Raw genomic sequence first — 12670 nt, forward strand, 5'->3', positions numbered from 1 at the left:
CTGTTCACCTACACAACAGGGAACAAGGTTCCACATAAAGCTATTTGCATTTCACAATAAAACATCCTTTTAATTCTTTACTCGACCCGACAACTTTGGGAAAGAAACTGTGTGACACCACCAGGACAGAGACATACCTTCATAAGAGCCTGTGTGTTTCCCTGTCTCGAGACTAAGAGCCTCCTGCTGCTGATCCCTCTGGTCTGGCTACAAGAGTCAAGTTGTCCGGAGCTCCGCGAGCCTCTAGACCCGGGGCAGAGAGGAAGCTGGATCCTGCAGAGGCTGCACAGCCGATTATCTCTCTTAGGAGGAGTCACTCAGGAGAGGCATGGAGGAGACCTTTGTCCTGCCTGTACCCTGGGACAGGCGTACTCAGACAGTTAACATTTAACACCTCAGCTGTGTCATCGTGTTATTGTCCAGGAAGCTTCTTCTGTTTGTCCCTCCTGCTGTCAATGTACATTTATCTGACTCATGTATGTAGAATGAGGGGAAAAAGAGATCCCAGATACGTTCTTATAATCTCAGACTTAGATGTAAACCTTATAGAGCAATAGTTTGAGATTACAGGAGAAATATTTACTTCTTTTAAAGTGAGTTAGACTGTTTGTGTTTGGTATTGATTTGTGTTTGGTAAGGCCAAGAGATGGTTAAGAGTAATCAGTTAGCCACAATCTATTCAGGCAGGGATTTCCCTGAGTCTCTGCCAAACTCACTGCACAGACCAAAAACCTATTCCAGTACATGTGAATATTACATTTCAAGTTTTTACTTTGGTTTTTGTACCAATTAAACAGAACATGTCAAATATTGTGCTTATTACCTCTGGAAAGAAGCTGCTTACTGACAAATCCACTCAGTCATTCGAACATGGTTTAACACTTATGGTTTCACATCTTCCTTTTAAAAAGCTGTAATGTGTCGTGCAGAACTAAAAACTAAAAAAAGTGTAATTCAAACAAACTTAACCAAATGGTCAAAGGTCAAACTAACAACCATCGACCTCTCACCATCAGTTTTTAGATCTGGCTACACATTTATATGTGGTCTGTATTTATATGGAGCTTTTCTCGTCTTGATGACCACTCAAACCGCTTTTCTGACAGTCACTCTCTGGAATTATTAATAAACTGTAAGATTGATGGTATTTTTATTCAGCGACTGTAGACAGACTGAAGCAGTGGCCTCCTTCCGATGCTTTTTTTTCAAATTGACCATCCCTGCATCTCTGTCCGACATGTTTAAAACATGAGGGCCTGTGTTTGCCTGCACAGTCGCCTCCCGGCCACACAATGCCCAGTAACCCGAGGCAGCGAGCCAACCTCATCACTTGGATTAAACTGCCTCGCTTCACAACAACACTGCCACTTTAATGCAGCGCTCAGTCTTTATTCCAACACACAACAAAGCTGTGCAACCGTCCATTTATCGATCTATGCCTCGTTTGTTGTTTCATGTTTCTCTCCAGATTTTTCTCTTCTTCTTAAAAACTCCAAACAGGAGTGAGAACAGTTGTGCATTAAACAGAAAAGTTCACCTGCTTTTGATAACACGGTGAAACTATAATGTGAGGAAAGAACAGAAGGAGCTTACATTGAGTCCCAGGCAGGCTGAAGGGCTTAGAATCCCGAGCAGGGCCAGTCCAGAGGAGAAAATCAGCTTTGGGCTCCTTTCTTCCTTTTTCTCCCCTTCCAACCCCTACGTTATACGTCCCTGCTTTATTATTAACCCCTTTCCTCTCTTTCTCTACTTACCCTCGTTTTGAATCTCCCCTCCTTTTCTACCTGTCAACTTCTCCCATCACCGCTTCCACTGCTGAAAAAGACAGTCCCAAAATCAGCTGAAGTGTACGAAGCTGTGCAATATGTTTCCCTGTTGGCTCAGAAAAACACGCCAGAGACATTTTCATTCCTCATCACAGCAAAGTCAAAGTCACTTTCAACATTTTTGCTTCCACACAGGCCAGAGAGCCCAACCCCCCTGTTTCAACGTCACCTCTTTTCTTCCTCAGACACCTGATCAGCCCAGTTTCACTCTGTGCTCTCCAGTTACTCCCTCCATCTAATAGACTCAGGCGAGAGCGCTCCACCTCCTGCCCCTGATGATGGAGGCCACAGTTTTGGCTGTGGAACCCTGAGCCAGGATCAATTTTTAGAGTAAAAGTGCAACTTTCTCATAAGCCTCCTTCATTATTCACGGGCAGCAACGTGAAAACTCAGACAAAAATAGATAAGCACACAATTATACCATACATTCAAATTCCCTGTGTGTTTTCTAAAATCTTATATCCAACAAATATCACTGATAATCACAAAATACTACAATCATAGAGGCCTTTAATTTAAAGCACCGGATGCACAGGATGATTTTCATTTGAATTAAGCCATTTAAAGACATTACACATACACTGAAACAGCTTTTGATCACAATAATCAATCCTCCCATCCATACTGCCTGCATATGTGATATCAGTAAAGTCATTTCAAGAAACATTTTTAATAATTAAGTCCAACCAATACTCACATCTCTACAGGTAAGTTGAAAGAGTTGTAGGTTACTCTAAATGTTCCTCTTGGTCCGATAGGATGTAAAACTTTTCCAAGACTCAAGTGGAAAAGTGAAAGGCAGCAACCTTTAAAAGTTGGAACGACACGCTGTTCCTCTTATGAAAGAAATGCCGAGAGCATTATATGGGTAATAAAATGCACCATTGCTCCATTTTAATACTCTGAGGGATTTGGCAGCTTTACCTGCTCCGGTTCACAAATGTAATGCTTTTATGACTCTTATCTACTTGTGCCACAGTTAAACTACATTTTTTCAGCATTCACCACTTTCGTTCTTGTGACTGCGGCCTGGCAAAAGGTTACAGGCTCACTTTATGTTGGGGACAATGTTTTCATTTGGACATATAGGACTTTACAGACAGTGTGGACAGGAGGAAGATCTACAGGTGTTCAGTGTACATGGAATTAAAGTGTTTGAACTTGAACCTTTCCATAAAAACTCAAAAACATTTCCTCATTATTTACAATATCTAATTATATTTATTGTTGTACCATCTGGTTCCACCTGACACTCACCTGTACTTTGTTTTACTCAGCTGTAATGTGAAGACGTGGCCACTCAGAGGCAGAGCTGCCTCAAGTTGGAGTCTGACTCAAAGGACAAAGGACCTGAGCGACGGAACTCAACCCAGACCAGACACATTCACACAAGCTCCTCCTCTGAGATAAGATGGATAGAACAGGTCATGTCAGGGAAACACTCACTACCAGGTTCTCAGATCCAGCTTAGGGGAACTTCAGTCAAAGTATAACTGGTAAAATAATAAATAAAATGTTGTATTTGAAGTTGAGTCAGGAACACTTTGTCGTGATTTACCCATTTATTGAACAAATGGGAAGACAGGTATGCTTGGCGTGGATGGCTCCATTCTCTCTCTCTCTCTCTCCATCCATCCACCTCTCTCTCTAGCTATCTATCCATCTATCTATATCTCTCTATCCATTCATCCATCCATCCATCCATCTCTCTCTCTATATATATATATATATATATATCTCTCTCTATCCATCCATCATCCATTCATCTCTCTCTCTATCCATCCATCTCTCCCTCTCTACCCATCCATCCCTCTCTCTCTTTCCATCCCTCTACCTATCTTTCCCTCTCTCTCTCTCTATCCATCCATCCATCTTTCTCTCTCTCTGTATCCATCCATCCATCCCTCTCTCTCTCTCTATCCATCCATCCATCCCTCTCTCTCTCTCTCTCTCTCTCTCTCCATCCATCGTGTGAGTGAGGAAACTCGGTGAGGGGGCGTGTCGGAGGGGGCGTGTGAGCTGTCATTGGTCACATGACCCGGAAGATGTGGGGCTTCATCCCTGTGTTAAACTGCTCTCAGCTGCTGAGCTTCTGTCCTTCGCAGTCCAGACCCTCCGTTCTCCGCACCGCGACCCCCGACCTCAGGGCGAACTCTCCTCAGCGCACCATGGCGGGTAAGACACACCGGGGCCTCCGTCGACACTCGCGGCCGCCGCACCGACACCGGAACACGGCCAAGGCTGCACGGAGCGAACCCGGCGCTGCACGAACTGTCCATGTCACGAAATATCGCGAATTTCCATAAACGCCGCAAAAAAAAAGAAAAAAAAAAAAAAGAAAACCCTCCGGTGCTTCTGCTGCTGCAGGTGGACTGAGATCACATGGTGGCTCCAGTGTTCACTTCCTGCTGAGCTGATTCAAAGGTTTCATCTGATCCGTGTTGATGAGTCGCTGCAGCGGATGGACCAAAGTGGTTGATAGATATAAAACAAAGCACATCCGGTTCTTATTTTCAGAGTTAAACCGTTTTCAATGCAATCACTCCTGAGAAACACACCAGGTGCAGAAACCAGATTAATAATCTGTCCGTCTATTACAAACAGTTCAGTTGAAGTTCATTTAAAACAAAAGAGACAAGCATCAAATCATCACATTTTAGAAGCTGGAACCAGAAAATGTTTGGTTAATTCGATGGATGTTTTAATTGTCATCAGAATGGAGTGTTTCCTGGTCAATTGACTCATTGATGAAATGACTAATCGTTGTAGTCCTACTTTCTAAAGTGCCTTTGTTTGAATGGAGTTTTGCCTCCACGTTCTGTCTCACACTGCCACTGCACTTTAAAGTCTGGGGCCAATTATTTCAATATTTGTTTAAATGCAGAATAAATTGATTGATTTTCACTGAAAAACATAATGTTGTGAAAAGACGCCTGTTTAAAATACAACTTTAAATGTTGTGTGTGCTTAAGATTTTAATGAAAAATGTCTACCGCCTGCCTATTTCTTCATCTGTAATGATTCCGGTTCACTGGTTTAAAAAAAAAAAAAAAGCAAGATCAGCTGAAATTCAAACTCCACTAAAAAACCTGGTGGATGCTGTTGTTTGGCCATTTTGTTCGACTCGCATGCACTTTTATTTTTAAAGCATTCATCATTGACTTCCTGGGTTAATGTGGGCCCATGAAGCAAATTGACAGTTCCTCTGTGGTGGACGTGCACTTCAGTGTGTGGCCATGAAGGCTTTTCTCTAATGCAGTAAAAGGCTCATTGCATCACAGCATTTAATGTCTTTTACTTCAAAAAATGTCGATGTGTTGATTTTGAACTTAAATATTGTAACTACTGATATTGATGTCCGATCAAGATGTGGAGAAGTCGTCAGCTTTCACGTAGCCACAGAACACATCACATGCTTCCTGTGACACTGAGCTCGCACACTTTTGATAAACAAGTTTCCTTTAATACAACCCCAGCAACCATACGACACTCCCACTCTGGTCAGATTTCCCAGAAGCCCCCTGACAACACACGCATTCAGCCTGGGGAATGCTATCTGCTGGCTCTGGGCCTACTTTCACTCAAGCAGCAACACAGTGCGTCCCCTGCTGTTAATATATGCATGGGGACCCGTCAGACACTGAAGTTCACACAAGAGGCCTGCAGATGCACTGGGTCTGGTGCAGTGGGTTCTACCGTTTATTCACTTTAACAGCAAACCCTGTAGAATGAAAATGCTCGGAAAAGCAGCCACATGTGAGGAGCATGGACCAGTGTGGTTTGAGAAAACGGTGTTTTTACATAACTGGTGTTGATTTTATCGACGGCAGAATTACTAAGTTATCAATCGTTTCAACACTCTAGTGCAGGAAGTGAGTCTGACGCTTGTGTGTTGTTTTCATGAGTCAAGCAGCAGTGTGCATGAAACTTGGGTTATGTGTTACCGTCCATATCTGTGGAGGAAGCTGTAAAAACTAATTATGGGTTATCTGGCTTTTCGTAAACTACTCTCATGTGGGCGGAAAGGACGCTGACACTGTTTGACTCAGTAAAGGTTACTCTGTGTAAATTTGTATGGTGTCACTTGTCTATTTAAGTACAAATGAGTACTGATTTTATATTCTTAAAGCTTCTTTCTTTACTTTCTTCTCTCAATGTGTGTGTGTGTGTGTGTGTGTGTTACTCAATGAGTTATCTACAGGCACCAGAAAAACTCTCATTGTACCTGTACAGTGACAATAAAAAAAAAAAATCTCTTACAGTATTGTCACACTTTAATGCTCAGAGCATGGTACACAAGACAAAGGTTGGTTTGTAATATGCACCCTGATGGGAAGCTGTTCTTTCTCTTTATACATCTGGCTCGTTCCTCCCCCTCTGGTTGAGGTTGTTTCTGAGCCAAAGGTCAGGATGTTCTGATGACATCAGGGCAACAATGCCTTAGTTGAGGCAATCAGGTCAAGATCCAATCAGTTGCACAGGACTCAGCATGATCAAGGTAGCATTGTAAAGATTCAATCATGATCAATGATAGAGGAAACGAACATGAGTGCATTCTGCATGATCAACATGTAACATTTCCCTTACACCAGTCATGGTTAATGCTTGTGTGTCTGTGTGTGTGTCCAGCAGACCAAGCTTTTGTGACATTAGCGACAAATGACAGCTACGCCAGGGGAGCGATGGTTCTTGGGCAGTCGTTGCGAAAGCACAACACAACCAAGAAATTGGTTGTACTCATCGGGCCTCACGTCGCAGAACCCTGCAGGTAACGCACATCAGTGACGCCACCAGTCACACATTGATCCAACTTATACAGTCATGTAAATCGTGTGTGTGTTGTAGAGGCGCACTTGGCTCCATTTTCGATGAGGTGTGTGTGGTGGACATCATGGACTCAGGTGATGTGGCTCATCTGGCCCTGATGAAGCGTCCGGACCTGGGAGTGACATTCACCAAACTGCACTGCTGGACTCTCACACACTACAGCAAGTGTGTGTTCATGGACGCAGACACACTGGTGAGACGCAAACGTTTAGATTAAATGTGTTAAATACACATTTCATGAAACTTCAAGTCAGAAAGTGAGTAACGTTCTTTGAATGTGTCCAGGTGCTGTCAAATATAGATGAACTCTTCGAGAGGGAGGAGCTCTCCGCTGCGCCCGATCCTGGTTGGCCGGACTGTTTCAACTCTGGGGTTTTTGTCTTCAGACCGTCCAATGAGACGCACGAGAAGCTGCTCACGTTCTGTGGAGAAAACGGCAGCTTTGACGGTGAGACACGAATATTTTTCTTTCTCTCTTTCACAGGTCATCAGAGGATCGTTAGTCAGAATCTGAAGAAACCAGAAGAAATGAAAGACGTAACTGATTCAATCCACAGTTTTAAATGACATGGATGTTTTGTGGGTCAGACCTCAAACATACCGTCAGTCTGTAGAGGAGCTTTTTGAAACGTGGCAGCCACCAACCACTGGTCACTCACTTTATGCTGCATCCTCTCATAGCAATGCTGTTTGTCGGAGAGGTTCACAGTGTGAAGGGAAGCACTGATCACGGAGTATGAGAAAATATTGTGTGTGTGGTGTTTAAACATTTCGATTTATTGTAACATTGGATTCAAACAGCCATAAAAGTAGAGTATAAATGATAAATGGTTGTATCCTGTAGCGCAAAAGCTGAAACACAACTCTTTGCAGTCTGTCTAAATGAACCGTGAATATGTCTAAAATTGTGTCCGTGTGTGTGTCCGTGTCCGCAGGTGGAGATCAGGGGGTTCTCAACAGTTTCTTTAACACCTGGGCGACGGCAGATATTTCTAAACACCTCCCTTTCATTTACAACCTCAGCAGTGTCTCCATCTACTCCTACCTGCCAGCTTTCAAAGAGTCAGTACACACACGCATACTGCGGCTCCCTCTTTCCTTCTTTTCTTTCTCACGCTCTTCTTGTCATCTCACGGTCTTGTCACTTTTTAATTTGTAATTTGTTGGACAGGTACGGCAGTAACGCGAAGGTGGTGCACTTCCTGGGCAAGGTGAAGCCATGGAGCTACTCCTTTGACGCTGAGAAGGGCGAGGTCAGAGGTCACGCCCTGTCACCTGACCAGTGCCACCTGCACCCGGACTACCTGCTCATGTGGTGGCAGCTGTACTCCAAGTCTGTGCTGCCTCTGCTGCAGCAGGCCTACGGGGACACGCCCTTCAACAGCGGCTTCACAGAGGAGAGCCAGAAAGTATGTCACCACTCATGTTGGGGAAAGAATAGTGTGTGGTTTTAGGCGTGGTTTAAATCATAAGTGAGGATTCCCGTCGAAAGTGTGTGTGTCAATTGCATAATTGTCCCGAGTGTGTGGAAACCTCTAAAAACCCGATAAACTCACCTCTCTCTGGCAGGTATCTCAGAGGTGTGAATCTGTCATGTCATGGTGTGAATCTGTCATGTCATGGTGTGAATCTGTCATGTCATGGTGTGTGGGCACCGAGCTGTGACAGTGCCACATATCGGAGCTTTAAGCGTTTTCAAGCTCCAGATTAAAATGCTGGCGAGCTCCAGTCTAGTTGTAAAAGTTGATTGGTTCCACATTCCTCAGCTGTGGTCGGTTGCCTGTCCTGTCGTCGCTGGAACACAAAGGACGCCAGGCTGGCAACAGTCGTTCAGAACTTAATGCAGTAGCTGGAAGTTGCCATGTTGACTGTTGTAGCAACACTGTGGTGTTGCGAGTTGGTCAAAGGCAGATCTGTTGTGTCGCCAAATCCTGCAGCTTTGCTCATTTGCCTGAAGCTGAGTCTCATTGTGTCACGCTGACATGTTTATACAGACACCCGGTGTTTGTGCAGCGTTTTTCTGCCTCCACACAGACGACCTTGTGTTTTCAGGTTGTGTGTCTGTCCCACTCTCCTGAACATGACATCTCAGGGAGGAATTTCTTTAAATGTGCCACAAACATTCACTTATTTTTGGTAAAAGGTCACTGTGGCCTCCATATAACCCAGTTTTGGACACAATTTAAAAAAACCTTTACTCAGTCACTATCTACAACAAATGTCAAATAAAAAACTGACTTGAGTGGTTGACGAAAACGAACAACAGCGAGCAGATATTCTTTTTTTTATTTTTCTCAGTTTCTTGTGACACTGTGCCAAGTAGAATGGCACTCGGTGATGTGTCTACCTCTGCCAAGGCCCAACAGTTTTAAACCACATTTGGATCTGCACCAAATTACTCACACTCAAATATCAGTTCCCTTAATATTTGTTTCATCAGGATTACTCACAAATGATTCTCTGGAAAATTGTCTGTAAGCAATTCTATGGAACTTGAGTACTAATTGGTTTCTTTTTTGGCCCATGTCCAGTCTTTCCATCAAGTTTTTGTGGAAATCGTTTTGTTTTTTTTGCGTAATCCTGCTGGCAATCAGACAAACTGGCACAGAGAGGTGAAAACATAACCTCCTTGGTGGCGTTATCACTGTGTGATCACTGTGACGGTTACACAACGATGACACACTGAATTTCCCCAAATTTCTCTTGAGTCTGAAGCAACCGGAGGTCGTTTCGTTAGCAGAATCTGAAGACAGTAGGTGACATTTATCAAATCAGACCAGGTTGGGCACCTAAGCCCCTCAGAGTTTCATAAGCTGTGTCTCAGTTCGGGGGCCACGTCCCTCAGAGGCTCCATTTTAAGGCCGAATACGTCACAGCAGCGTGACTAGGCTGTCCCCATTCGAAGGCTCCTCCAAATGCGGGCATCAAACGTGTCCTTCCACACTTGAGCAGCAGAGGCTCCACCAGGCGGATCCTTCCTGGCTCCAAATTATGCATTGAGAATATTTTGGCTTTTCTCAATGCAGAATTTACATCACCGAGGCTTTGAGTCCTGGTCCACTTGCAGAGTTCATGTCCTCTTCATCATCTCTTATCTGTGAGTGTCATAAAAAGTCTTGTTGCACTTTGACTCTTCTGATGAAACGCCTGCACATAACATTTGTGTCTCGAGGGAAGAAAAGAACAAATTCCCCCTGTGGGGAATCTGTGGCTGAGGGAAAGCCGAGCATGGCTGAACCTGGGGAAAATCCAGTCCTTATAAAGTATTGCTCTCACTTAAGGATTCATTGTCTCTCTCTCTCTCTTTCTCTGTCTCTCTGTCACGCAGGATAAGCTTCAGGAGGATGTGAGCGCACAGCCGGCGCCCTCTGCTCCTGCACAGAAGGTTTCCTCCGAGGAAAGGAAGCAGCGCTGGGAAGCCGGCCAGATCGACTACATGGGCGACGACTCCTTCGCCAACATCGAGCGGAAGCTGGACTCCTTCTTGAAGTAGCGGTTGTGGGTGAGGGAGTGCGACGGACGGATGGATGGAGAGAGAGAGAGAGAGAGAGAGAGAGAGCTGTGTGAAGCTCTGTGGAGGTGGAGGTATAACCACTGCTCAGCTCAGTCACAGAGGCTTGACTAGCAAGTGACTGAACAAACTTTCGGCCTCACTCTCTGCATCACGTTGTGTGAATGACAGAGTTGACACAGTTTCTCATGCGCACTCTAACATTCATTTATTTCTCTTTAAAGACAAGTTTGACATTTTGGAAAATGCGCTTATTCAATTTGCGTTTTTGCACAGACTGATGCCCCTCCTACATGTCTTCATGTTAAATAGGAAAAAAGCTTAGAATAAAAACCAGGAAAACCTCAGCTCTGTGCATTACTCTGTGATTTGGTCAAACCTGAATTAAACCAATCAAATATCATATCTAACAGTATCTGACTGTGGGGGACATCTTCCTGTAATCTCACACATTTTCTAATCACTGTCTGCTCAGAATGACAAAACACGGGGCCAAACCGATGCTCCTCTGCTGAGCTGTTGACCGTGATCGCCCGAAGCTGCAGCAAGTTTTCAATTTGAATGTTGCTTTTGACCCTGGCAAACATTTGTTGCGACTCCAGGCAGAGATTAAACATTTGTGAGATCATGGCGATAAGTTAGTAGATGCACTTTACTGCTGAGGAAGGGAACAACATGTGGAAATGCCATGTGACTGAATTACAAAGTTGGGTATGATGGAAACTTCGAGGTTCTGTGCAAAGGTAACGGAACAAGAACTGCTGTTTTATTCTGTTAGTTCAAGTGTGTAAAAGAGAATTTGCTGTTTCATGTGTGGTTATGCACTAAATAGTTTCTTGGCCGTACACATTTCCCAACTTTCTGTGGCTGGTAGAAACTGCTGGAGGCCAAAAAATGCAACACAAGCACTCGTTAAATGGCAAATTTTCATTGATACATTTAATTTGGTTTAAACAAACAACATACAACTTGTTAGTGAGCTTCATAGTTGCTGGTTGTGGATTGCGTTGCCTTTGTACAGAGCTGTTTTAAGTCATTGTGCACTCACTTTATTTACCCTCTCCATCACAAAGCGAACTAGAGTCCCCAAAATGTCAAACTCTTCCTTTAAAAATGTTCTTGTGCATCTGATGGATTCATGGTCCTGAGTCTTCCAAACCTGTGGAAAATTTCAGCAACAACAGAAAAACAACAATGGTCCAAGTCCGTCAATACGTTAAAATAAAAGTTGTTTCTGGATTTTTACCACAACTCCACTGTAATAAATCTCTACCTGAACCACTATGGAGTAAATATGCAGCAACTGGCTGATCCTCCTCTTTTCTCAGCCAGTTGAAACCATCTCACTTCATTCCGACAGTGTTCACCTCACCAGGTTACAGATCCACGTCTGTGCCTCTGACGCTCACCAGCTCCCTGCGACCGCAGCTTCGTCCCGTATCGTATTAGGTTCTCTAGGCCTGTTGTGTTGCGTTTGCATGGCAGTGTTTAAACGTGGTCGGTGATGTCGTTCTTCCACCTAAAGTGATGTTGTCCTTTATTTTATTTAATGTGTCCGTGTGGGATTAAAACGCCTCCGTCTCCTGCATGTTACATCCTCCACCTCCGTGTGTCTTTGTGCCATCGTCTGGGTTTCATCACTTCCTGTGTCGTATAACCAGATGCCTTATTGCCTCTCACTGTTTACATGTACTCATTCACTGTAACTTTGTTGAGGCCCAGCTTTCCTGTTACCTCATTTACTTTACTCCACGTGTGCTCTTTCAGTAATCTGCTCTAACAATAGAGATAATTCACTAGTTTCTCCTCGATACACCTTCCTGCAGGATGCAGACAAGTTTCAAAATCCATGTGTGATCATATTTATCTTGTTTGATAAATCCTGGACCGCACAATGATTGAAGTATAACGTGTGTAGTCCTGTTCCCCAGCTGTTTACTGACCATCCCCGTTAAAGCGCTAATAAAGAAATGTAAAAAACTTCAATCCACGCTTCCTGTCATGTTTCATTTAAAGCATGTTTCCAGACTGTCTGCTCATACATTGGTATTTCTGTGAACACGATATCTGAAGAACGCCATGAGGGATTTTCTACAAGTTTGGTAAAAACGCTCACTTGGACTCAAAGATGAACCGATTATATTTTGGTGGAGGATGGTAAACATCACTGTGAGCTTACAAACCCCATTTTTACCTTATGAGTGCTTTACCTAAAGAAAGCCTTGAGAGAATCCTCTCAAATCTGGTACAAATGTTCACTTAGACACACAACATAAAGATTATATAATTAGATCCGGGTGGTCAAAGTCACGGTGGCCTCTTGAACACATCTCAAGTCTGCCTTTAAGAATTTCTTCAAACATTTACCAGTTTCCACTTTGACTCGAAGATGAACTGATTAGATTTCATTCATCAACAGTCAGGTCAACAGTCACAGACCTCGTGAGTGTGGAAATAAAATGTGTTGGACTGAAACCACACTGGTTGGTGGAGGCTACAATTGCAG

General features: G+C 43.8%; 2 protein-coding genes and 1 long non-coding RNA gene across 4 annotated transcripts in view; 1 reads left to right on the top strand and 2 right to left on the bottom strand.

Annotated features, from left to right (window-relative positions):
- The window catches only part of LOC109640848 (plastin-1-like), an 8827-nt gene extending 7840 nt beyond the window's left edge, over positions 1-987 (bottom strand). The window contains exon 1 of the mRNA XM_020105047.2: positions 138-987. Coding sequence (XP_019960606.1) covers positions 138-143 — 6 coding nt within the window. The 5' untranslated portion in view covers positions 144-987. The remainder of the gene's footprint in view (positions 1-137) is intronic.
- Positions 988-1677: 690 nt separating this feature from the next.
- Positions 1678-3214, bottom strand: LOC138412461 (uncharacterized). Its single transcript, XR_011244831.1, has 2 exons — positions 3084-3214; positions 1678-1815 (listed from the first exon to the last, which is right to left on the bottom strand). It is a non-coding gene; the product is annotated as an uncharacterized lncRNA (long non-coding RNA).
- Positions 3215-3846: 632 nt separating this feature from the next.
- On the top strand, positions 3847-12150 carry LOC109640853 (glycogenin-1-like). Of its 2 annotated transcripts, none has more exons than XM_069536373.1 (7): positions 3847-4001; positions 6456-6594; positions 6672-6846; positions 6939-7101; positions 7589-7715; positions 7825-8062; positions 9982-12150. In XM_069536373.1, exons 1-7 carry the CDS (start codon positions 3860-3862, stop codon positions 10144-10146), a joined length of 1149 nt encoding a protein of 382 aa, XP_069392474.1. In that variant the 5' UTR covers positions 3847-3859; the 3' UTR covers positions 10147-12150. The 2 variants fall into 2 exon arrangements, with proteins under 2 accessions (XP_069392474.1, XP_019960610.1); XM_020105051.2 differs by having other exon boundaries at positions 6459-6594.
- Positions 12151-12670: the final 520 nt, after the last annotated feature.

The sequence above is a fragment of the Paralichthys olivaceus genome, chromosome 12, assembly GCF_024713975.1.
Source record: "Paralichthys olivaceus isolate ysfri-2021 chromosome 12, ASM2471397v2, whole genome shotgun sequence".
Classification (NCBI taxonomy): Eukaryota; Metazoa; Chordata; class Actinopteri; order Pleuronectiformes; family Paralichthyidae; genus Paralichthys; species Paralichthys olivaceus.

Excerpts from the sequence above, each read along its gene's own strand:
- LOC109640853 (XM_069536373.1), top strand. The coding sequence starts at position 3,860 with ATGACCCGGAAGATGTGGGGCTTCATCCCTGTGTTAAACTGCTCTCAG. Across the intron at positions 6,847-6,938 it reads TCATGGACGCAGACACACTG|GTGCTGTCAAATATAGATGA; the intron begins GTGAGACGCAAA and ends GAATGTGTCCAG. Across the intron at positions 7,102-7,588 it reads AGAAAACGGCAGCTTTGACG|GTGGAGATCAGGGGGTTCTC; the intron begins GTGAGACACGAA and ends CCGTGTCCGCAG.